At 46.0% G+C, this 23,815-nt stretch overlaps 1 protein-coding gene across 1 annotated transcript in view; it reads left to right on the forward strand.

Annotated features, from left to right (window-relative positions):
- LOC311236166 (disintegrin and metalloproteinase domain-containing protein 9-like) overlaps positions 1 to 23,356 on the forward strand; it is a 350,625-nt gene extending 327,269 nt beyond the window's left edge. The window contains exons 22-24 of the mRNA XM_084323795.1: positions 9,469 to 9,498; positions 11,806 to 11,870; positions 19,426 to 23,356. Coding sequence (XP_084179921.1) covers positions 9,469 to 9,498; positions 11,806 to 11,870; positions 19,426 to 19,486 — 156 coding nt within the window. The 3' untranslated portion in view covers positions 19,487 to 23,356. The remainder of the gene's footprint in view (positions 1 to 9,468; positions 9,499 to 11,805; positions 11,871 to 19,425) is intronic.
- Positions 23,357 to 23,815: the final 459 nt, after the last annotated feature.

The following is a 23,815-nucleotide window of genomic DNA, read 5'->3' on the forward strand; positions in this document are numbered from 1 at the left end:
AAAAACGGGAGTAGCAGCTTAGCAGAGTGCGACTTACATCCTCGACCAGGAACCATATCTGTTTTTTATATATATTTTTTTTACATTTCTATAACCTTTATTTACCCAGGCAAGCAAGTAAGAAAAATTCAGATTTTATTTATTGTCAAAAGTAGGGATGTCCGATATTATCGGCCTACCGATATTATCGGCCGATATCGGCATTAAAATGTGATATCGGAAAATGTCTATCGGTTTTCAAATTTTTTATTTAATTTTTTTATACATTTCTATAGAAATTATGTCCGATATTATCGGCCTACCGATATTATCGGCCGATATCGGCATTAAAATTTGATATCAGTATCGGAAATTAAGAGTTGGACTATATCGGTATCGGTAAAAAAGCCAATATCGAGCATCCCTAGTCAAAAGTATGCATAATGTTGTGTTAATTCCACAACAAGAGATATGTAATGTTAATTACCTGAAATTATTCCATTTTTTTGGGGGGGAAACCCTGCATATATCGGTATCGGTTGATATCGATTGATATCGTATCGGAAATTAGAGTTGGACAATATCAGTATATCGGTATTGGTAAAAAAGACAATAGTTTCAAGTTTCTTTAATAGTTGTCATACAGAAGTACAGAATACTTTTGTACAAAATGCTTCTTACTGTTGCGCTCCAGAGACTGTGCATGACAAGATAAGTATGAAATAAAAACATAGTAAAAATTAGAAGTAAAAAAAGAGGTCACAGTGTTCAGTTTAGACATATGTACAATGTTCGTAGACGTAGTTACCATACAATATACAATACTGTGCAGTGTACTAATATACAATACTATATAGTGCAAGGCATAAATGGACGAGGTGCAGTTTAGGTACAATTCACAGTAGGTGTACGAGTTGTAGTGCAAATCCTTTATCAATAAATATAAAGTGTAAGTGTGTTTGTGTGATCTAAAGTGTGGAGAGTGGGTGCTGCAGTGTGTTGTTTGTTTGAGTGAGTGTGTGCGTGTGGGTGTGTGTGCTGTGTGCATTTGATGGTTGTTGCATAGTGATTATTGTTCGTTTAGCGATTATTGTTCGTTTAGCAGCCTGATGGCCTGGGGATAGAAGCTCCTTCTGAGTCTTTCTGTGCTCGCCATAAGACTCCGGTATCGCTTGCCTGACGGCAGCAGTTCAAAGAGGCAGTTGTTCGGGTGGCTCGAGTCCTTAATAATTCTCTTAGCCTTCCCCTTGCACCGCTTGTTGTAAATGTTCTGGAGGGTGGGAAGCCCCCCTCTAATTGTGCGTTCGGCTGAACGTGTCACTCTTTGTAGTCTGCTACGGTCTTGTGCAGTGCTATTCCCAAACCAGGAGGTGATGTTGCCGGTCAGGATGCTCTCTATTGTACATGAGTAGAAGTTCCTAAGGATCTTCTGACTGACTTGGAACTTCCTTAGGCGCCTGAGGAAGTAGAGGCGTTGTCGTGCCTTCTTCACAACACTGTCAATGTGTGTGGTCCATGTCAAGTCCTCGGATATGTGGGCTCCGAGGTACTTGAAACTGTTCACTCTCTCAACTGGTGCCCCGTCGATGCTGAGGGGGCTGTAGTCCTTGACCCCCGACCTCCTGAAGTCCACAATCATCTCTTTTGTTTTGCTGACGTTCAGGGAGAGGCAGTTCTCCTGACACCACTGTGACAGGTTCTCTACCTCTTCCAGGTAGGCCCTTTCGTCGTTGGCAGAGATCAGGCCCACCACTACTGTGTCATCAGCAAATTTGATGATGGTGTTGTTGTTCCGCTGTGCTACGCAGTCATGTGTGTACAGGGAGTAGAGGAGGGGGCTCAGAACACAGCCCTGGGGGGCCCCTATGTTGAGCGTGATGGATGAGGAGGTGCAGTTGCCGGCTCTTACCACCTGGGGTCTGCCCGTCAGGAAGTCCAGGACCCACTGGCACAGGTCATAGTTCAAGCCCAGGTCCCTGAGCTTGGCTATGAGTTTGGAGGGGACTATGGTATTGAATGCTGAGCTGTAGTCGATGAACAGCATTCTCACATAGTTCCCCTGCCTCTTGTCCAGATGTGATGCTGCTGTGTGCAGCACATGGGCTATGGCGTCCTCCGTGGACCTGTTGGGGCGATATGCAAATTGCAGAGGGTCCAGGTTGATGGGGAGGGAGGAACAGATGTAGCCCTTCACTAGCTTCTCAAAGCACTTCATGGCTATGGAGGTGAGGGCTACAGGGCGGTAGTCGTTGAGGCAAGCGGGCGTAGATTTTTTGGGTACAGGGATGATGGTGGACTTCTTCAGACAGGTGGGGATGACGGCCTGTTCCAAGGACAGGTTGAAGATGTCAGTGAATACCGGGGCCAGTTGGTCGGCACAGACTTTTAGGACGCGGCCGGGGATGCCGTCCGGTCCTGCTGCCTTCCTGATATCCACTTTTTTAAAGATCCGTCTCACCTCATGCTCTGTTACCCTGAACACTGAGTCTCCATCAGCAGACCCCCCCCCCCCCATTGCCGTGGTTTGTAGGCTGGTGTTGTTATTCACAGCCTCAAACCTCGCATAGAAGGAGTTGAGATCATTTGCTAAGGAGATGTCACTGTTCAGTTTGAGGGGGGTTCCTTTGTAGTCTGTCATTGTTCTGAGGCCCTGCCACATGCCTCTAGAGTCAGCCTGTTCAAACTGAAGTTCAACTTTATCCCTGTAACGCCGTTTTGCCTCTATTACTGCTCTCCTGACGTTGTATCTTGCCATCTTGTGTTCTTCCATGTTGCCTGTCACCAGCCCGGTGTTGTATGCTGATGTGCGCACTTTCAGAGCCTCACGGACGGATTTGTCTACCCAGGGCTTTTGATTTGGGTAGATATTAATTTTGGTGGAGGGGATTATTACTTCTACCTGAGTACAGACATAGTCAATCACCGTTTCGGTGTATTCGTTAATATTGGCTGTGTTATCACGGAATACACTCCATTCTGTGCTTCCCAGCACTACTTGGAGTGACTCCACTGACGTCACGGCCCAACGCTTAACCTCTCGCGAGACCACCGGCGTTCGCTTGAGACTCTGTTTGTACTTTGGCAAAAGGAATATGGCGGCGTGATCGCTTTTACCGAATGGACTAAGAGCCTGTGACTTGTACCCATTCTTAAATTGCGAGTATACATGGTCTAATATGTTCTCGCCTCTGGTGGGACAGGTCACATGCTGATAGAAATTCGGCAGCACCTTTTTAAGACGCGCGCTGTTGAAATCCCCCAAGACCAAAATGGCAGCGTCAACATTAGCTGCCTGGAGTTTGTTTACCTCGTCGTGAAGTTTTGAAAGTGCGACCCCAGTGTTCGCGTGTGGTGGAATGTACACTCCGATGAGGATGATGGACGTTAACTCTCTTGGGAGGAAGAAGGGTCGACATTTTATCGTGATAAACTCCAGGTCTGGGGAGCAGTGGTTAGACAGTTCCTTTGTGTTGCCTAAATCGCACCACTCCTTGTTTATCATGAAGGCAATGCCGCCTCCTCTCGTCTTTAGTGACTCTTCTGCCGTCCGGTCTTTGCGGAGAACGAAGAAGTGGTCTGCCGGTTCTATTGCGTGATTCGGGACATCTGGACTCAGCCAAGTTTCTGTGAAACAGAGGACGTTACAATCCCGAATGTCCCTCTGGAATTGGATCCTTGCTCTGATGTCGTCCAGTTTGTTTCCTATCGATTGCACATTGGCCAACAATATGCTGGGCAATGTGGTTCTGTGTCGTTTGGACCTCAGTCTGTTCCGGACCCCGGCTCTCTTTCCTCGTCTTCGCGGCGGTTTCTGGTCTTGGCCATGGCCGGCATAACAAAGGATCTCGGCGGGCCATTTCTGCTGTTCAGCGATCCGATCCAGAGAGCAATCCAAACGGTAAGTTTTTCTTAATCCAATGTCAATGATTGACTGACGGTCATACACATATAATGCACCAACAGTTGGTGCAAATAAAACTCCTAATACTATAAAAATTAACAAAATAAAGCACAGTCTCGTCGGAGCGATCAGAAAGGCAGCCATCAGAGCAGCGCCAGCGATATCGAGCATCCCTAATAAAAATATATATACAAGGCACAGTGAGTTACATCGCACGTTCCGATCATGTGAATGGAGGTGACAGTGGGTCACAGCAGCAGTTAAAAGTGTCTTTCATAGTTCATAGTAGAAGGTGTGTGTGGAGGGGGGGGGCTAGGCATTCAAGAGTCTGATGGCCTGTGGGTAGAAACTGTTTGTCAGTCTCGTAGTTCTGGCTTTCAGACTCCGATATCGCCTGCCTGATGGCAGGAGGTTGAAGAGTCTGTGTTGGGGGTGTGTGCTGTCCTTAATGATGTTGTGTGCTCTCCTGGTGGCCCTGGTAGAGTAAATGTCTTGTAGTGAGGGGAAGGCTGCTCCAGAGATGTACTGAGCAGTTTTAATCACTCGCTGGAGTGCCTTCCTCTCCTTAGCAGTGCAGTTTCCATACCAGACCGTGATTGAGCTGGTAAGGACACTCTCAACCGTACATCTATAGAAGTTGCTGCGAATTTTGGGTGGCATGCCAAATTTTCTCAGCCTTCTTAGGAAGTACAGTCGTTGGTGGATTTTTTTTATTATATGTTGGGTGTTGTGAGCCCAGGTGAGGTCCTCGCTGATGTGGATACTGAGGAATTTAAAGGTTTTAACCCTATCCACCTCCGTCTCACCTATGTACAGAGGTGTGTGCTGTACACTCCTCCTCCGTGGGTAAATAATCATCTCCTTGATCTTGTCTGCGTTCAAGGAGAGATTATTGTCCTGACCCCAGGCCACCAGTTCCGCCACCTCCCTTCTGTACGCCTCCTCAGCTCCCCCAGTGATCAGTCCGATGACTGTAGTATCATCTGCGAATTTGATGATACTGGTGTTGTTCTGGGAGGCCACACAGTCGTGTGTGAAGAGGGTGTACAGTAGGGGGCTCAGCACGCAGCCCTGGGGGGTCCCTGTGCTTAGAACCTTTGTGTCTGATGTCCGGTTGCCGACTCTGACTGACTGGGGCCTATCTTTAAGAAAGTTCAGCACCCAGTCACAAAGAGCCGGTGTCAGACCCACAGTGAGGAGTTTAGCAGAGAGTTTGTGTGGGATGACCGTGTTAAATGCAGAGCTATAGTCGATGAATAATAGTCTGGCATATGTGTCCTTGCCCTCTAAGTGGGTGAGGGTGGTGTGGATGACGGTGTTGACTGCATCCTCAGTGGACCGGTTCTGACGGTAGGCAAACTGCAGAGGGTCCAGTGTGTCTGGGATGGTCTTCTTGATGTGTGACATGACTATCCTCTCGAAACACTTCATCACTATTGGGGTGAGTGCAATGGGACGATAGTCATTCAGACAGGTTACAGTGTTTTTCTTTGGCAGGGGCACGATGGTGGTGGTCTTGAAGCAGGTTGGCACAACAGCTTGTGCTAGTGACAGGTTGTAAATGTCAGCAAGTACGTCAGCCAGCTCTGATGAACAGACCCTGAGGGCACGGCCGGGGGTGTTGTCTGGGCCGGCTGCCTTCCGTGGGTCTGTTCTCCTCAGAACTGCACGTACCTCTGCCGTTGTCACAGTGAGTGGTGGGTCCTGTGTGCGCTCAGTGGTCAGAACCCCTCTCTGTTGGTTGGTGTTGGGGACCTCGAAGCGGGCGTAGAACTCATTCAGCTCATCTGGCAGTGAGGGTTGGCTGTTTGTGACCCCCTTGCTCCCCTGCTTGTAGTCTGTGATGTGCTGCAGGCCTTGCCACATGCGGCGGGAATCATTGGTGGTGTAGAATCCCTCCAGCTTTTGTCTGTATTGTCCCTTGGCCTCACTGATGGATCTACGCAGGTCGTATCTGGCCTTCTTGTAGTCTTCAGCGTTGCCCGAGACAAATGCAGTGGAGCGGGCATGTAGTTTGGACCGAACATCACAGTTAATCCAGGGTTTTTGGTTTGGGTTGTCTTGCATTGTTTTGTGGGCACAATGTTTTCCACACATGTGCTGATGTAGCCAGTTACACTGGACGCATATTCCTCTAAATCCACAGTAGAGTCATCCCTCTGAGCAGCAGTTTTAAACATGTCCCAGTCTGTGCTCCCAAAGCAGTCCTGAAGCACCAGTTCGGTTTCTTCATTCCACACTTTAACAGTTTTACTTACTGGTGGGGCTTGCTTGAGGCGTTGTCTGTACGCTGGATAGAGAAAGGCTGAGATGTGATCAGATAGTCCAAAGTGTGGTCTGGGCACAGCCTTGTAGGCTCCCCTCACGTTGCTGTAGACCTGGTCCAGAGTGTTTTTCTCCCTTGTAGGAAAGTTCACATACTGGTGGTATTTCGGGAGGACACTCTTTAAGTTGCGGTGGTTAAAATCCCCAGCTACCGTGAACACGGCATCGGGGTGTGCAGTCTCTTGTTTACTGATGACGTCATGCAGCAGCCCCAGTGCAATTGTGGAGTCCGCCCGTGGCGGAATGTAAACAGCCAGTATAAACACTGCACTGAACTCCCTTGGCAGGCAAAAGGGTCTGCATTTCACCATCAAAAGTTCAATATTCTCCGTACAGTGTCTTTCAGTCACCTATACGTCCGAGCACCAACTATTACTCACGTAGACACAGACGCCGCCGCCTCTCGCCTTTCGGGAAGCCTTTGTCCTGTCCCCACGGTAAACGGAGTGCGTTGCAAGCTGGATGGCCGAGTCTGGAATGCTGTCCGAAAGCCAGGTTTCCGTGAAAATAAGAGCACAGCATTCTCTCATTTCACGCTGGGATGTAATCCTGGTTCTCAGCTCATCCATCTTGTTGTCGAGCGAGCGGACGTTAGCTAGCAGCAGGCTATGTAGTGGTGGTCGTGTAGCCCTAGTCTTTAGCCTAGCATGTAGCCCCGCTCTCTTGCCTCTCCGTCTTGTTGTTTTGATGTGGATAGCGGGGTCTCGTCGTAACAGAAAGTGAAAGTCTGTTAAGCTATAAGTGAGCTCATGGTGAGCTTTGCCGATATCCATTAGTGCATCTCTGTTGTAACTCACTGTTGCGTGCAATAACGTTGCATTTAGGAGGCAAACTAAGACAATAATAAGTAGGGATTCCCCGATCGATCGGCCACCGATCGTTATCGGCCGATGATCAATATAAATATGCGATCGGTGATCGGTGATAATGCTTTATTTTCGCCAATCGTCAAAGCCGATCTCATTCGCTGAGTTCTGTCTCAGACACCGGGTGGTGCGGGGTCTGCTCCTCCCTCCTGCACGCATGTAAACACGGGTCTAGTCTAGTGAGATGGGACACGGGAGCACGGCGTCGGCGTCTCCCTGAGCTAACGTTAGCTTAGCTACCGTTACAAAATGACCCAGTCAACTATTCACTTTTAGTTTAATACATGATGAGGCATTGTCTAACCGAACGGTATCTAGCCGGCTAGCTACCGATAGCTCCTGACATCAACAAACGCTCCACAAAGTCTAGTAGAGTGTATGATACCTGTTAGCTGTTAGCTCACATTAGCGCAAGCTAGTTCACTGTTCAAAACGAAATGTCCCATTGAACTAAATAATTCACTGAGGCGTTGTATTAACGTTATATATCCGGCTAGCAGTAGCTACAGATAGCTCCTGATATCAATGTCTTATAACACTGATTCGATGCGTATTCGAGCTGAGGGCTTGTGAATGTGATTTAACGTTATACCAATACTAGGGTCCAGCTGCAGCGCCGGAGAATCCTTGCCGTAGCTCGAGGCAGTATAGGGTCCAGGTGCAGCTCCGGAGAATCCTGGCCGTAGCTGGAGGCTACTAGAGTACACACAGACAGTGGAGCTTGTTGCGTGGTGGCGATGTCTCGCAGATAATACAAGTACAAGTCTAATTATATAATATATATATTTTATTAAACAAAAAAGAAATTTTTTTTATAAAATAAATTTTAATTTCTTTTAATCAAAAACGATTGGTATCGGATCGGTATCGGCCGATATGGCTCACGACGATCGGTGATCGGTATCGGTGGCAAAAAACGTGATCGGGGCATCCCTAATAATAAGTAGAAAACGAAGTTGTTGTCGGGAGGACGACACAAAGACGTCAGCCACGGAGGGCGCCATCATGCAGTATGCCTGGCTCAGAGCCGTGCACTCATTGAGCTACAAAGGACCATGTCATTCCATGGCAAAATCATTTTTTTATATTTTTTATATATTCGAATTTTATTTTCATATTCGAATCCCATGCCCATCGAACGAAGCTTCGAAGTATTTAAGACAGCCCTAGCCGGTTGTCTGTTATGAAATGGGCTCTGCTCATAACCAGCTGCTATACCACACTGAAGTGAGGTGGCTATCTCGAGGCAGAGTATTAAATTGCCTTTTTGAATTCAGAGAAGAAGCGTGGATTTTCCTTGTAGACTGTGTGCATGTCCACCTCTAGGCTCACGGGACAAGCAGGCGTGGGACCGGAAGGTCGCCGGTTGAAATCCCCAACCGGCGGGGGGAATTTAGTGAGTAACACTGACTCTAGAATTACCCTTGAGGTGCCCTTGAGCAAGTCATCTTCTCCAGTGGCCAACCGTAGGGCCATGATATGGTTGTACTGGGAAGCTTCTCTCCCAGGGGGGGGGGCCGTGGCTCAGGAGGTAGAGCGGTCGTCTGGTAATCGGAAGTTTCCCGGTTTGATTCCCGCTCTTCCCGGGCAGCACGTCGAAGTGTCCTTGAGCTTAAAGACACACTTAACCCCTAACTGCTCCTGATGAGCAGGTCGGCACCTTGCATGGTCGCCTCCGCCGTCAATGTGTGAATGTAGGGCTGAGCCCAAACGTTCGAACCTTCGAACCTTCGTTCGTTACGTTGGCATTTTTATTCTAAATCAACATTTGAATTTTTTATTTTTTATTAAAAAAAAATATATATATATTATTTTTTTTTAAATCATTCTGTTTAAACCAATGGGGGTTTTCTTTACAGTTGCAGATAAAGATTAGGCTACACTAATATTATAGTATTAAAAGAAACTGATGAGTTATATTCATTAAAGAAAGTTGATTTAATTGATTTAGTTGGGCTGGGGCTTCTCCCTGGGCTGGGTCTGGGGCTGGAAAGTTGATTTAATAAAAAATAAAAAAACTCATTTAATCCGATTAATCACTTTATTCAAATAGAGGATTTGGTTTGAGGATATTTATATAAAAAAAAATTAAATATTTTTTGTTGACATTTTTTTAATTAAAAACAAAGGTTCGAACGTTCGTTCGAAAAACCCTGACGAAGTTCGAATCCCAAAAACAGGCTTCGGGGACAGCCGAATGTGAACAACAAAATTTTACAAATTGTATAAATGCACCATGTACTATTTGAGCTTGAGGCAGCGCTTTACTGACTGATGTATCAATGTTCTATTGTGTATGTGTGTGTATATATATAGATGGAGAGAGAGAATATCTTGATTTGTACTGTTTGGATGATACTAACTATAATGTTTTTATATTCTTCTCCCCATGTGAAGCACCATGCTCACTTATTACAACCTGAGGAGGTAAATCATGACTTCTCCTACAGTTTACTGTACCTCTCTACACTGAATATGACCCTGCAGTTCACTGTACCTCTACACTGAATATGACCCCTGCAGTTCACTGTACCTCTACACTGAATATGACCCCTGCAGTTCACTGTACCTCTACACTGAATATGACCCTGCAGTTCACTGTACCTCTACACTGAATATGACCCTGCAGTTTACTGTACCTCTACACTGATGTAAATATTGGGACAGTGAGGTAAATCCGTCCCTCCTAAAAAAATATATAATCTTTTTTTATTTTATCCAATAATCAAAAGCTGCCCTGATGGTTCGGTTCTCTTGACTCAGCCTGTCGACGTGTTGAACTCACGCCTGTAGATGAGTCACGAGGACAGAGACCCGCTGTCCCGGTACCGTACTATAAATGTAGATGAGGACGTAGAGACTCACTGTACTACAAATGCACCATTTACTGTGCTGACTGTGCTTTCCCCCTCCTGTCTTCTGTCTGTCGGGATGTGGGCTTAGCTTCTCTTACATCTCTACATCTCTACCATCACTATCATGTCACTATATGCATACAGAACACATGTTAACTATCTATACCATATACCAGGAAATGTATGTTCTGTTTACTGCAACGTGGAGGGACTGGGAGACCCATGTTACTGACCAGACACTCTATATCAGTGATGGCTGTTGGAATGTAGAGCCATTTACCACTTATTTTAACAACAGAATACCACATACAGCACCTTTTTTAAATTGACAAATTCAAACAATATTTTAGCAGTGATAAATGTAATATCTAAGCCTTGCCTTTTTTATTTATTTTTTTATTATCTTTTTCCCCCTCCTTTTTTCCGAATTTTCTCCCATCCCACTGTTAGTCGTTATGCCAATTCCCAACCCCCTTCCTGGTTGTTGCGCACCCCCCTCTACTGTTGGTCCGGGAGGCCGGAGACTGTCGCATGTTTTCCTCCGACACATGTGCAGCCAGCCGGCAGCCAGCCTGGCAGTGCAGATTCTCACCGGGAGAGTGTAACGTGTGGAAGGTCACACTACCTTTCTCCAGATCCTACCCTCGCTGTGCAGGCGCCCCGACCGAACTGTAGGGGTCGCTGTCCACAACGCCCAGGACCCACCCACGGCTTCCCTCCCCCTAACTCAGCCAAACGAGTTAGTATAGCGATCAGCCCAAGCCAAGGCAATGCTGACTCTCCGGGAGTCGATAAGCCTTGCCTTTTAATTAACCGATCATCCGTTGCAATAGTAAAAGAAAAAAGAAGCAAAATTCATTCCCATTCAGTCATTTTGACCAGCTAGCCATCTACTCCTGTGGGTGTGGCTTCAGTTTTCTATGGGTTTGGTCTACGGGTTTGACAGGGTGACTGATAGGTTTGATGGGTTATAACCAGGTTTTTAATGACCCGTGTGTTCCTGTTGCTGTCTGTCTGTCTGCATGTCTGCATGTCTGCATGTCTGTCGGTCCGTCATTACTAACTACCGGTATTAACTATCAGGTTTTCTAATGACTGGTGGCTGCGTTTGTGTTGCTGCTCCATTCTAATGGTGACGCTGCTCTTTTCCCCTTCAAGTGATCATTTATTTGACCAAACGTTTCAGCTCACAGCCTTCCTTAGGCTGTATCACCATTCACCTATCATATAGCATATACCATATACCATATACCATACATCATATACCATACATCCCCTATCATATACCATACATCACCTATCATACACCATACATCACCTATCATACATCCTATACCATACATCCCCTATCATATATCCTATACATCATACATCACCTATCATACATCATATACCATACATCACCTATCATATACCATACACCATACATCACCTATCATACATCCTATACCATACATCACCTATCATATATCCTATACATCATACATCACCTATCATACATCCTATACCATACATCACCGATCATTATCCTATACCATACATCCTACATCCTATACCATACATCCTACATCCTCCGTCCTCTCTTATCCATCATACCCTGAGGAAGGCAGAGTCGAAACGTTGGTGAAATAAATGAATGGTATGTTGCCCTGCTAGACAGCATCCCATCTGCTCTTTCTTCACTCTCTGTTGCCGCTCTATTGTTGCTACCGGCTTTACTCCACTCGGTTTTGGTACCAGGTACTATCCACAACTTTTGCCCAGTGGAAAACCAAAAAGAAGCGAGTCGAGTCGGTACCATATGCAACTGAATTGTCTCTTATTGCAGGAGGATGTGTTTAGCACCGTTATAAAGCGTTCACTGCGGTTTGTGTTTCAGGTGGTGCAGACCAACAGAACGGGTTCGGTGCCCTCCTACGCTCTCAGACCCCCTCCACCTCCTCAGTAAGTAAACAACTATATTCCTGCCGCCTATTAGCCTTGGACCAGCCCCCTGAATCTTTCATTAGTTTATCGGGATGTCCCAATACCAGTTGGTCTTGTCTTACCATGGTGTAGGCTTGTAGGCTAACTAGCTTACTGCTTGGCATGTCTGGTGTGTAGGTTAGCTAGCTTTCTGCTTAGCATGTCTGATGTGTAGGCTAACTAGCTTACTGCTTAGCATGTCTGATGTGTAGGCTAGCTAGCTTACTGCTTAGCATGTCTGGTGTGTAGGCTAGCTAGCTTACTGCTTAGCATGTCTGGTGTGTAGGCTAACTAGCTTACTGCTTAGCATGTCTGATGTGTAGGCTAGCTAGCTTACTGCTTAGCATGTCTGGTGTGTAGGCTAGCTATCTTACTGCTTAGCATGTCTGGTGTGTAGGCTAACTAGCTTACTGCTTAGCATGTCTGATGTGTAGGCTAGCTATCTTACTGCTTAGCATGTCTGGTGTGTAGGCTAGCTAGCTTACTGCTTAGCATGTCTGGTGTGTAGGCTAACTAGCTTACTGCTTAGCATGTCTGGTGTGTAGGCTAGCTAGCTTACTGCTTAGCATGTCTGGTGTGTAGGCTAGCTATCTTACTGCTTAGCATGTCTGGTGTGTAGGCTAACTAGCTTACTGCTTAGCATGTCTGATGTGTAGGCTAACTAGCTTACTGCTTAGCATGTCTGGTGTGTAGGCTAGCTAGCTTACTGCTTAGCATGTCTGATGTGTAGGCTAACTAGCTTACTGCTTAGCATGTCTGGTGTGTAGGCTAGCTAGCTTACTGCTTAGCATGTCTGGTGTGTAGGCTAGCTATCTTACTGCTTAGCATGTCTGGTGTGTAGGCTAGCTATCTTACTGCTTAGCATGTCTGGTGTGTAGGCTAACTAGCTTACTGCTTAGCATGTCTGGTGTGTAGGCTAGCTAGCTTACTGCTTAGCATGTCTGGTGTGTAGGCTAACTAGCTTACTGCTTAGCATGTCTGGTGTGTAGGCTAACTAGCTTACTGCTTAGCATGTCTGGTGTGTAGGCTTAGCATGTCTGGTGTGTAGGCTAACTAGCTTACTGCTTAGCATGTCTGGTGTGTAGGCTAGCTAGCTTACTGCTTAGCATGTCTGGTGTGTAGGCTTAGCATGTCTGGTGTGTAGGCTAGCTAGCTTACTGCTTAGCATGTCTGGTGTGTAGGCTAGCTAGCTTACTGCTTAGCACATCGGGTGTGTAGGCTTAGCATGTCTGGTGTGTAGGCTAGCTAGCTTACTGCTTGGCATGTCTGATGTGTAGGCTAGCTAGCTTACTGCTTAGCACATCGGGTGTGTAGGCTTAGCATGTCTGGTGTGTAGGCTAGCTAGCTTACTGCTTGGCATGTCTGATGTGTAGGCTAGCTAGCTTACTGCTTAGCATGTCTGATGTGTAGGCTAGCTAGCTTACTGCTTGGCATGTCTGATGTGTAGGCTAGCTAGCTTACTGCTTAGCATGTCCGGTGTGTAGGCTAGCTAGCTTACTGCTTAGCATGTCTGATGTGTAGGCTAGCTAGCTTACTGCTTGGCATGTCTGATGTGTAGGCTAACTAGCTTACTGCTTAGCATGTCTGATGTGTAGGCTAGCTATCTTACTGCTTAGCATGTCTGGTGTGTAGGCTAACTAGCTTACTGCTTAGCATGTCTGATGTGTAGGCTAACTAGCTTACTGCTTAGCATGTCTGGTGTGTAGGCTAGCTAGCTTACTGCTTAGCATGTCTGATGTGTAGGCTAACTAGCTTACTGCTTAGCATGTCTGGTGTGTAGGCTAGCTAGCTTACTGCTTAGCATGTCTGGTGTGTAGGCTAGCTATCTTACTGCTTAGCATGTCTGGTGTGTAGGCTAGCTATCTTACTGCTTAGCATGTCTGGTGTGTAGGCTAACTAGCTTACTGCTTAGCATGTCTGGTGTGTAGGCTAGCTAGCTTACTGCTTAGCATGTCTGGTGTGTAGGCTAACTAGCTTACTGCTTAGCATGTCTGGTGTGTAGGCTAACTAGCTTACTGCTTAGCATGTCTGGTGTGTAGGCTTAGCATGTCTGGTGTGTAGGCTAACTAGCTTACTGCTTAGCATGTCTGGTGTGTAGGCTAGCTAGCTTACTGCTTAGCATGTCTGGTGTGTAGGCTTAGCATGTCTGGTGTGTAGGCTAGCTAGCTTACTGCTTAGCATGTCTGGTGTGTAGGCTAGCTAGCTTACTGCTTAGCACATCGGGTGTGTAGGCTTAGCATGTCTGGTGTGTAGGCTAGCTAGCTTACTGCTTGGCATGTCTGATGTGTAGGCTAGCTAGCTTACTGCTTAGCACATCGGGTGTGTAGGCTTAGCATGTCTGGTGTGTAGGCTAGCTAGCTTACTGCTTGGCATGTCTGATGTGTAGGCTAGCTAGCTTACTGCTTAGCATGTCTGATGTGTAGGCTAGCTAGCTTACTGCTTGGCATGTCTGATGTGTAGGCTAGCTAGCTTACTGCTTAGCATGTCCGGTGTGTAGGCTAGCTAGCTTACTGCTTAGCATGTCTGATGTGTAGGCTAGCTAGCTTACTGCTTGGCATGTCTGATGTGTAGGCTAGCTAGCTTACTGCTTAGCATGTCCGGTGTGTAGGCTAGCTAGCTTACTGCTTAGCATGTCTGATGTGTAGGTTAGCTAGCTTACTGCTTAGCATGTCTGATGTGTAGGTTAGCTAGCTTACTGCTTAGCATGTCTGGTGTGTAGGCTAACTAGCTTACTGCTTAGCATGTCTTGTGTGTAGGCTAGCTAGCTTACTGCTTAGCATGTCTGGTGTGTAGGTTAGCTAGCTTTCTGCTTAGCATGTCTGATGTGTAGGCTAACTAGATTACTGCTTAGCATGTCTGATGTGTAGGCTAGCTAGCTTACTGCTTAGCATGTCTGATGTGTAGGCTAGCTAGCTTACTGCTTAGCATGTCTGGTGTGTAGGCTAGCTAGCTTACTGCTTAGCATGTCTGGTGTGTAGGTTAGCTAGCTTTCTGCTTAGCATGTCTGATGTGTAGGCTAACTAGCTTACTGCTTAGCATGTCTGATGTGTAGGCTAGCTAGCTTACTGCTTAGCATGTCTGATGTGTAGGCTAGCTAGCTTACTGCTTAGCATGTCTGATGTGTAGGCTAGCTAGCTGCCAGCTTTGTTACGATGACGCCACGCCCACTTTGGAGCGATCCGATCACATCCTTCCTGACATTAGGTCCCACCTGTCTATTCCTGTTTCACTGGGAAATCCCTAGATGCAAACATGCTGGAAAAGCTGGTCAGGAAAGCCAGTAACGTGGTGGGGGTGGTGTCAGAGAGGAGGAGCCAGTAACGTGGTGGGGGTGGAGCTAGACTCTCTGGCGGTGGTGTCAGAGAGGAGGAGCCTTGCTAAGCTCCACACCATCATGGACAACCCCTCCCACCTACACGGATTTGGCGGATAGACCAATGCACTTTCGCGTTACATTGAGCTCACGGGAGAGCGCGGGGGGAGAAAATGTATGAATGTTTATGAGAGCCTTGACGTAGGTGGTTGTAGCTACGGCTGTGGGGATGCTGTAGACATGATCCAATAGACTTTTTTTATATGGCTGAGTCTCCTGAACACGGAGAGGCCGAGCTATAGTCACTTTTCCGCACCTACTCCCCAAACTCCACATGCGCAAATTGTCCAGGGATCTAGGTTAACTTTTTTTTTCTTTTTTACTTTTTTTTTTCAGTTTCTTGATTTACAAACAAACATCCACGTACAACTTTACAATTGGCGTTCAACATTATAAGAGACAGTACAATACAATTCGACAGATAAGAACTAAAAGATATAGTTGATAGTAGAAAATAATATCAAAATCAAATGAAGAGTTGACCTAAGATAAATTAACTAAAAAAATAAAAAAAATAAAAAAAAAGATATAAAAGAATAAAGTGACATGGGTTCTTTGGTACCTTCATAGTTAATTTTCCTTTCTATTTCTCTTCTTGTCTCCTTTTCACTCCTGTGATGTCCTTTCTTTTCTTCCTATACTCTTCCCACTTCTCCCATTTTTACTCAAATTTCTCGTCTTGTAGCCTCAGCCTATGTGTGATTCTCTCCATTTCCTGTATCCCCCCTACTATCTCTGTCCATTGTTCTTTCGTCGGTGCTTCTACTCTATAACACATTTTCGTCAATGCTTTCTTGGCTGCTACTAGTAATATCTTAATCAAGGATTTTTCTTCCCGGGGCGTGGCTAGGATGGCAATGGGGTAGCACGCGGTTTGTTCTAGCTCTCGTCGAGTCTCTACTTTATTTTAATTTAATACGTTTTCTACTTCACAAAACTTGGTGAATTTTACTCAGGGTACATTGTTTAAGCCAGGGGACAATGTTTTCATGGACAGATTGCGGCGAACCTACGTAAATACAAATATGCCGGTCCGGCCTCCAGTAGGCCCGACAAAGCCTCGACTTCCAGTCCCATTTCCAAGCCGCCGCTAACCACATCGCCAAAGATGCCCGGCGTGGACACCGCAGCCTTGAAGGCGGAGATTCTCATCGCGCTAAAATCGGACTTCGCAGCGATAATAAAATCAGAATTGAAAGGTGCACTTAACAAAGAGTTCAACCTTATTAGAAACGATCTGAAAGAGATGAAAGCGGAAATGCGAAGTTGTATTGCGACACTCCATGAGGAGGTGGACAAAATGGGGGCCTCAATTAAAGACATGGAAGACGGCCTTTCGACGTGGTCAGACGAGGTGGTAACGTTACAAACCGCAGTCAAAGACTTAAAGACAGAGGTGGCCGGTCTCAGGGGAAAGTGTGAGGACATGGAAGGAAGAATGGGGAGGTGTAACGTAAGGATACTAGGAGTAGCTGAGACGGAAGGCTCAAGCTCCACAGCGTCGGCCTCAAAACTACTGAAGGACGTGCTACAAATGGATAATGAGGTGCTGGTCGACCGCTCGCACAGAACACTGGGGCCGAAGAGGACGGACGGGAAGCCTTGTGCTATCGTGGCTAAACTCCACTACTACCAGGACTGTGTCGAGGTGCTGAGCCGGGCACGCGCCCAGGCTCCATTACAGGCCAACGGAGTGACTATTGCAATCTTCCCGGACTATGCCACGAGCGTTGCCAAAGGCTGAGCCGCGTTCACGGAGGTGAGGAAGTTACTACGAGGCCGAGAGGACACCCGGTACGGCATTCTCTTTCCAGCCCGATTTCGCATCACGTACAAGAGTTCATAAAAAAATTTATTTCGTTTATCAATCTGTGCATGCAAAGTTTGGGGAGTAGGTGCAGAAAAGTGACTATAGCTCGGCCGAGAAAGTGCCGATCAACTTGGCATCAGTCTCTCCGTGTTCAGGAGACTCGGTGTATAAAAAAGTCTATTGGATCATGTCTCCAGCACCCCCACAGCCGTAGCTACAACCACTTAATGTCGAGGCTCTAATCCACATTCATACATTTTCTCCCCCGCGCTCCCCCATGAGCTCAGAATACCGGAAGTGTTGCGGTGGTCTAAACTTTTCAGGCCGCGACCCCCAAATAACGGTGTCAGAGAGCCGCAACCCCCACTATTATAGGAGGTAAAAAAAATTATAATATTTATTTTTTTATAAATGGAAATGTATGGTTGAAACATGCAAACGTTCAAACGCACACACACTAATAAGCATTGGAGGCTTTTAACCAGGGCCGGACTGGGGAAATCATTCAGGCCAGGAAATATAGTGCAAAATATAGCCCCAGTCAGGCCACTTTTTAAGCAGGGGGTCTGGGGGTCCCCCACCAGGAAATTTATTGTTACAAAGACTTAATTTCCTGCTTTCTGGTGCAGGCATTTTTTATTTGTACCCTTTAAATGCCAGTGTTTGTGATGGCATCACACATTATTGTTAAAAAACAGGCTAGCATATGTATGATTAGCAACAACACAGATTTTTATGGATTTTCTGTTTTTTTGTAATGTCAGATTGAAAATAATACAATCTTTTATTCAACTTCAGCCCTGATCATAACACCACATATTCATTTTATAATTGTAACCCTTTAAATGCCAGTGTGTGTGATGGCATATATTTGCAATATATCAAATGCAAAGTAGATTTTTCTGGGGGGGGATTATTACAGGCTAGCATGTGTCAATGATTAGCAACAACAGTTTTTTGTAAGGGTCCTGCCTCCACCAATCACATGCGGCTCCCTTTGTGTGTGTGTGAGAGCAAGAGAGAGAGATAGTTCTCCAACTTGTGTGAGTTGCAGTGATCTCCTGGTTGTTCCCCACCTAGTTTATCTAACTATTGCGCTGCTGCAACTAGAAACACTGGCCTGGCCTGCTTCTAAGTTCAGTGGCCTGACTGCATAAAAAAAATAATAATAATTTGAAAAAAAAAATATATATATATTTGAAAAAAAAATATTGGAAATCATCTGGCGACCCACCCGCGGCGCACTCCCACTTTGGGAACCCCTGGTCTATAGAAGGAGCATGTTCAGTGTTTGGCTCAGACTCCCAAGATGCAACACTGAACAACAACACAGGAAGTCCTTCATACCAACCAGCCATCAGACTGTATAAATCGTTGTATAATGTTCCTGTACATTTTACTGTATATTTTTGGACTTTATATTTTAGAATGTATATCTTTAACTGTATTCTTATTTCTAAATGTTTATTGTGAGCGATCTGTGGTGCTGAATTTCCCTCGGGATTAATAAAGTACTATTCTATTCTATAACGTTAAGGCAGCTCGGTGGTTCTAAAATGCCATTTGATTGCGACTTTAACAGTGCACTTTAACAGTGTACTGCTGCAGCATAATAACAGGATATCTACATTTTGACCAACTGGTTCTGTGGCTGCAAATCACCAGACTGTGTTGTCGTTTTTAATTAAAGGTGCTATATAAGCAGTATTTTCTTTGTTAAAATAATAGCTTTACCTTCCGACAGCCATCACCGATATAGTGGTATAATCTGCCAGTGCAGTAAAGCACATTTGGCTCTGCAAGATTTCTTGAAATAAGTGAAAATAGCTAGGGTTCTCTCTCCTGATTGGATAAAGTGGGAAGGGATACCAGGAAATGTATTTAGTGTTTACTGCAGAGCGGAGGGACCGGGAGACCCATGTTACTGACCAGACACTGTGCTGGCTGTTGGAATGTAGAATGTAGCATGATTTCACTTGTTAAATAAAAGTGTGATCTCTCTCTCTCTACCTCCCTCTCTCTCTACCTCTCTTCCCCCTCTCTCACCACCTCTCTCTCTCTACCCCACCTCTCTACCTCCACCTATCTCTCTACCTCCACCTATCTCTCTCTACCTCCACCTCTCTCTCTACCTCTCTTCCCCCTCTTTCACCACCTCTCGCCACCCCTCTCTCTCTCCCCCCACCCCTCTCCTCCCCCTCTCTACCCCCACCTCTACCGCCCCTATCTATCCACCTCTCCCTCTCTCGCCACCTCCCCCCCCCCCCTCTCTATACACCTCTCTCTCTCTACCCCCCCTCTATCTCTCTCTACCCCCCTCTCCCCCCCTCTATCCACCTCTCTCTCTCTAGAAAACACATTGCCGCATCACAGCCAGTGCCTCAGAGACCCGCCCCCCCTCCACCTGTCTAGTCAGAGACCCGCCCCCCCTCCGCCTGTCTAGTCACGGTCAGATGAGGACAGACGGACAGTTGGACACGTGCCACACTTTGTCCCCGCCCCCCCACCTTTCTATGTGAGCTGCCCCAGAGCTTGTTACTTCCTGTAGCCGCAGAGCCGGACCGTGGGACTTCCTGTTAGCCACAGAGCAGACACAGGGCGAACGCAGCCTGTGGCGGACGGGACACGGCGCTGCAGTACAGACTAGAGCTGGACCTCATCGGGACTCAACTAGACTTTTAGCAGGACTTTTACCAGGAGCTCAGCGGACCTGATGAACTGTGTTGGTGAACTGAACCAGTCGCTTCTCTTGTTCTAACCGGCTCCTCTTTCTCTCTCCACTTCTCTCTCTCCCTCCCTCGCTCCCCCCCCCCCCCCCCCCCTTGGTGTCTGTTGTTGGGGCCCCATATATTAAGGACCACTGCTACCGATTAATTGCACTCTCCTCCCTTCTACTCGGCACTGTCATAGGAATGTTACGCACCCCCTGAACTGAAACAGGAATGAACAGCAAAGGCGGTGCACTTGATTTTAACTGCCTGGCGTGCCAGGTGCTCAAGTCTCAAATTGTAAAAACACCATATGCAATGCAATCTTAATAAGTCAACGGCACCTCAAGTTATTATTATTATAATTTTTTTATAATATATTTTGACCGTTGTTTTAGTTACACCCAAACGAATGGAAACGAGCATTATTATTATCATTATTATTATCATTATTATTGAACAAACAACATTCTTTTTTTCCCAGCCGCCTAAAAGCCATTTCACACCGGTGATGCATGGTGCGAATGTGGTGCGAAAGTGGTGTGAACGTGGTGCGAATGTGGTGTAAACTTGCAGGTTTTGAATGCAAAGATAATCAGAAAACGTGCTGCCGAATGAACTGCAACTGTATGTTATATCTGTCATCTGATTATTGTTATTCTGGTTATAACTGTGGAGAAAGTCAAGCTGCCTCAAACACGTCACCCTTCTCTCCGTTTAGACGTAGTCAGCTACAGGACACACGCTGGATCTCTCCGTTTAGACGTAGTCAGCTACAGGACACACGCTGGATCTCTCCGTTTAGACGTAGTCAGCTACAGGACACACGCTGGATCTCTCCGTTTGGACGTAGTCAGCTACAGGACACACGCTGGATCTCTCCGTTTAGACGTAGTCAGCTACAGGACACACGCTGGATCTCTCCGTTTGGACGTAGTCAGCTACAGGACACACGCTGGATCTCTCCGTTTAGACGTAGTCAGCTACAGGACACACGCTGGATCTCTCCGTTTAGACGTAGTCAGCTACAGGACACACGTTGGATCTCTCCGTTTAGACGTAGTCAGCTACAGGACACACGCTGGATCTCTCCGTTTAGACGTAGTCAGCTACAGGACACACGCTGGATCTCTCAGTTTAGACGTAGTCAGCTACAGGACACACGCTGGATCTCTCCGTTTAGACGTAGTCAGCTACAGGACACACGCTGGATCTCTCTGTTTAGACGTAGTCAGCTACAGGACACACGCTGGATCTCTCCGTTTAGACGTAGTCAGCTACAGGACACACGCTGGATCTCTCCGTTTGGACCTGCGTTGGGCTCAATTCACTTTCAAGTCACTCAGTTCTTGGAAGAAGAGAGGTGACATTCTGTCACTCCACTTTCATTCAAGCACCAGGTGATGTTGATTCAAGCCCCAGGTGACATTGATTCAAGCCCCAGGTGACATTGATTCAAGCCCCAGGTGATGTTGATTCAAGCGGCTTCTCACTTTCACTTTAAAATATGCTTTTGTGAATTTTGGGCGAACTCGCCCTTTAAAAAGGTACTATTTTTATGTACAGTAGACGAATAATAATAATAATAATAATAAAAAACAAAAAGAATAATACATCCACAGCTTTTAGAAAGGTGCTGAATAAAATTATTGCTATTGATATTATCATTTTAAAATGTGGACATGTTATGTGCATGTTGTGTGCATGACACCGGTTCCTGACAGGGAGTGACGCGAGCGAGCGTGTTTGCGAAAATGATTCAAATGTATTCGTTTCAATCAGACTATCCTGACCTACCGCGAGCGACAGCGAACTGAGCGGCGATGTCGCTCCCCCCTCAAATATTCGCTCGCTGTGTCTCTAGTTGAGCGATTACGCGGCCGAGTCCCGCCCCTAAACACTTTTTATTGGTCGAGAATCGCAAGCTGCTTTGCCCCTGTGCTTCCAGGTAAATACACACACAGACACACACAGACACACTCGTCTCGGACAAGCGTCGCGTCATATCAGGACAGTGTCGCGCGCGATTTCGTCTCCAGTTCGCTCGCTCGCTGCCTGTCAGGAACAATGCATTAATTCAAAAAAGTATAAAATCAATTGACCATTTTATTTAATATGTGTGTTTATGTTGACTGTGATGCTTTGTGTGAATCGACTAATTTGGTGCCTCATCCATTGCGCGATTGGATGACAGGGTAACTGACTTCCTCCTAAGAAGGGCTAAGAAGAAACTAGGCATTTACAACATGCCATAAACACATGCCACAAACTAGGCATTTACAACATGCCATAAACTGTAGGCATTTACAACATGCCATAAACTGTGTAGGCATTTACAACATGCCACAAACTGTGTAGGCATTTACAACATGCCACAAACTGTGTAGGCATTTACAACATGTCACAAACTAGGCAATTACAACATGCCACAAACTGTAGGCATTTACAACATGCCACAAGCTGTGTAGGCATTTACAACATGCCACAAGCTGTGTAGGCATTTACAACATGCCACAAACTGTAGGCAATTACAACATACCACAAACTGTAGGCAATTACAACATACCACAAACTGTAGGCAATTACAACATACCACAAACTGTAGGCATTTACAACAGTGGTGGCTGGTGAATTCTTCTCCAGGGGGGGCGCTATACCAAACATTTTGCAAACATGTACCTAGGCATGCATTGGCGAAACCACAGACTGAGTAGCCTACTGTGCACGTCAGAGCTTCGGCGAAACCACAAGGTACGAATATTTAAGTAGGTAGAGTACAACTATCACCATTGCCATCAATCAATATATGATCACAGTCAGTCAATGCAGCCATGTTTCCAATAGCCCTACACAAACACGCACGCCCAGGTCTCTCTCTCTCTCGTATTCAGATCCGTCCAATAATAATCACAGATGTATATCTTGTCATTTTAAGTTACCATTATATTGTCCCTGTGATTATGCCCCCCCGCGGCGAAATTAATTAGTATCCCCTTCTATCTCTCTCTCTCACACACACACACACAGCATGACGTGGAATCCAAGCTATCGTTACAAGACTTACTTACCATCACAAGAGTTGAATGGGGCGAGATATTCAGCTGTGCAGTCCACAACAACCCATAATCCACTTTTTTTTTAAATCCACTCAAAAAGAAACTCCAGTCCATACCGTCGTTAGCTGGTAGCTAACGGTAGCTGGTAGCTGCATCCAGCTACCAGCCAAGGTAGCAAAATCTCCGGACTGCCGGAAGGATCCGATCATCCGGACGGACCCTGCTTGCTTGGATCGCTAGAAAACGCGCCCCGCTTCCATCATATTACATCATATTTCAACACACAGTGCGTTACGCACTGATAGGCAAAAATTATTTGCTTGACCTATTTAATTGGCTGTGATGATACAGCGATGATACCAGTGCACGCCCACTGTGTGCGCGATACGTCTCCGCCCAGCTTCAGAGGTAGTCTACTCTCATATCAGACAGTGACGTCATGTGAATCACAAAACAATGATTTATATTTGATATATTAACGTTATTGTGCATTTTAAACACAAACATACTTAAAATTTGTAAATATTATTCATTTTAAACATGTTTATTTTATTTTTAGGGGTCTAAAATTTAAATAAAACATTTTCTTCTTCTCCTGCTCTCTTTACCAGGGGGGGCGGTGCCCTAGCGCCCCCAGTGGCGAGCTGCCACTGATTTACAACATGTCACAAACTAGGCAATTACAACATGCCACAAACTGTAGGCAATTACAACATACCACAAACAGTAGGCAATTACAACATACCACAAACTGTAGGCATTTACAACATGTCACAAACTACATTGTAGGAGAATGGAGGATCAAGGCCAAACACCATCTGAAGTAGAGCTTTGATCTGGGTAGCCCCTTTCGTGACAGTGATGCACGCCAACAAGGTTTGGCCGAGTGAATCCACAGTCCCTTGCTCTTCAATAGGAAACCAAGCTAGATTTACCAAGAAAAACTGGTCCTAACCGAACCGTTCGTTATACAAGTA

Source organism: Notolepis coatsorum (assembly GCF_963971535.1).
Source record: "Notolepis coatsorum genome assembly, chromosome: 10".
NCBI classification, from domain to species: Eukaryota; Metazoa; Chordata; class Actinopteri; order Aulopiformes; family Paralepididae; genus Notolepis; species Notolepis coatsorum.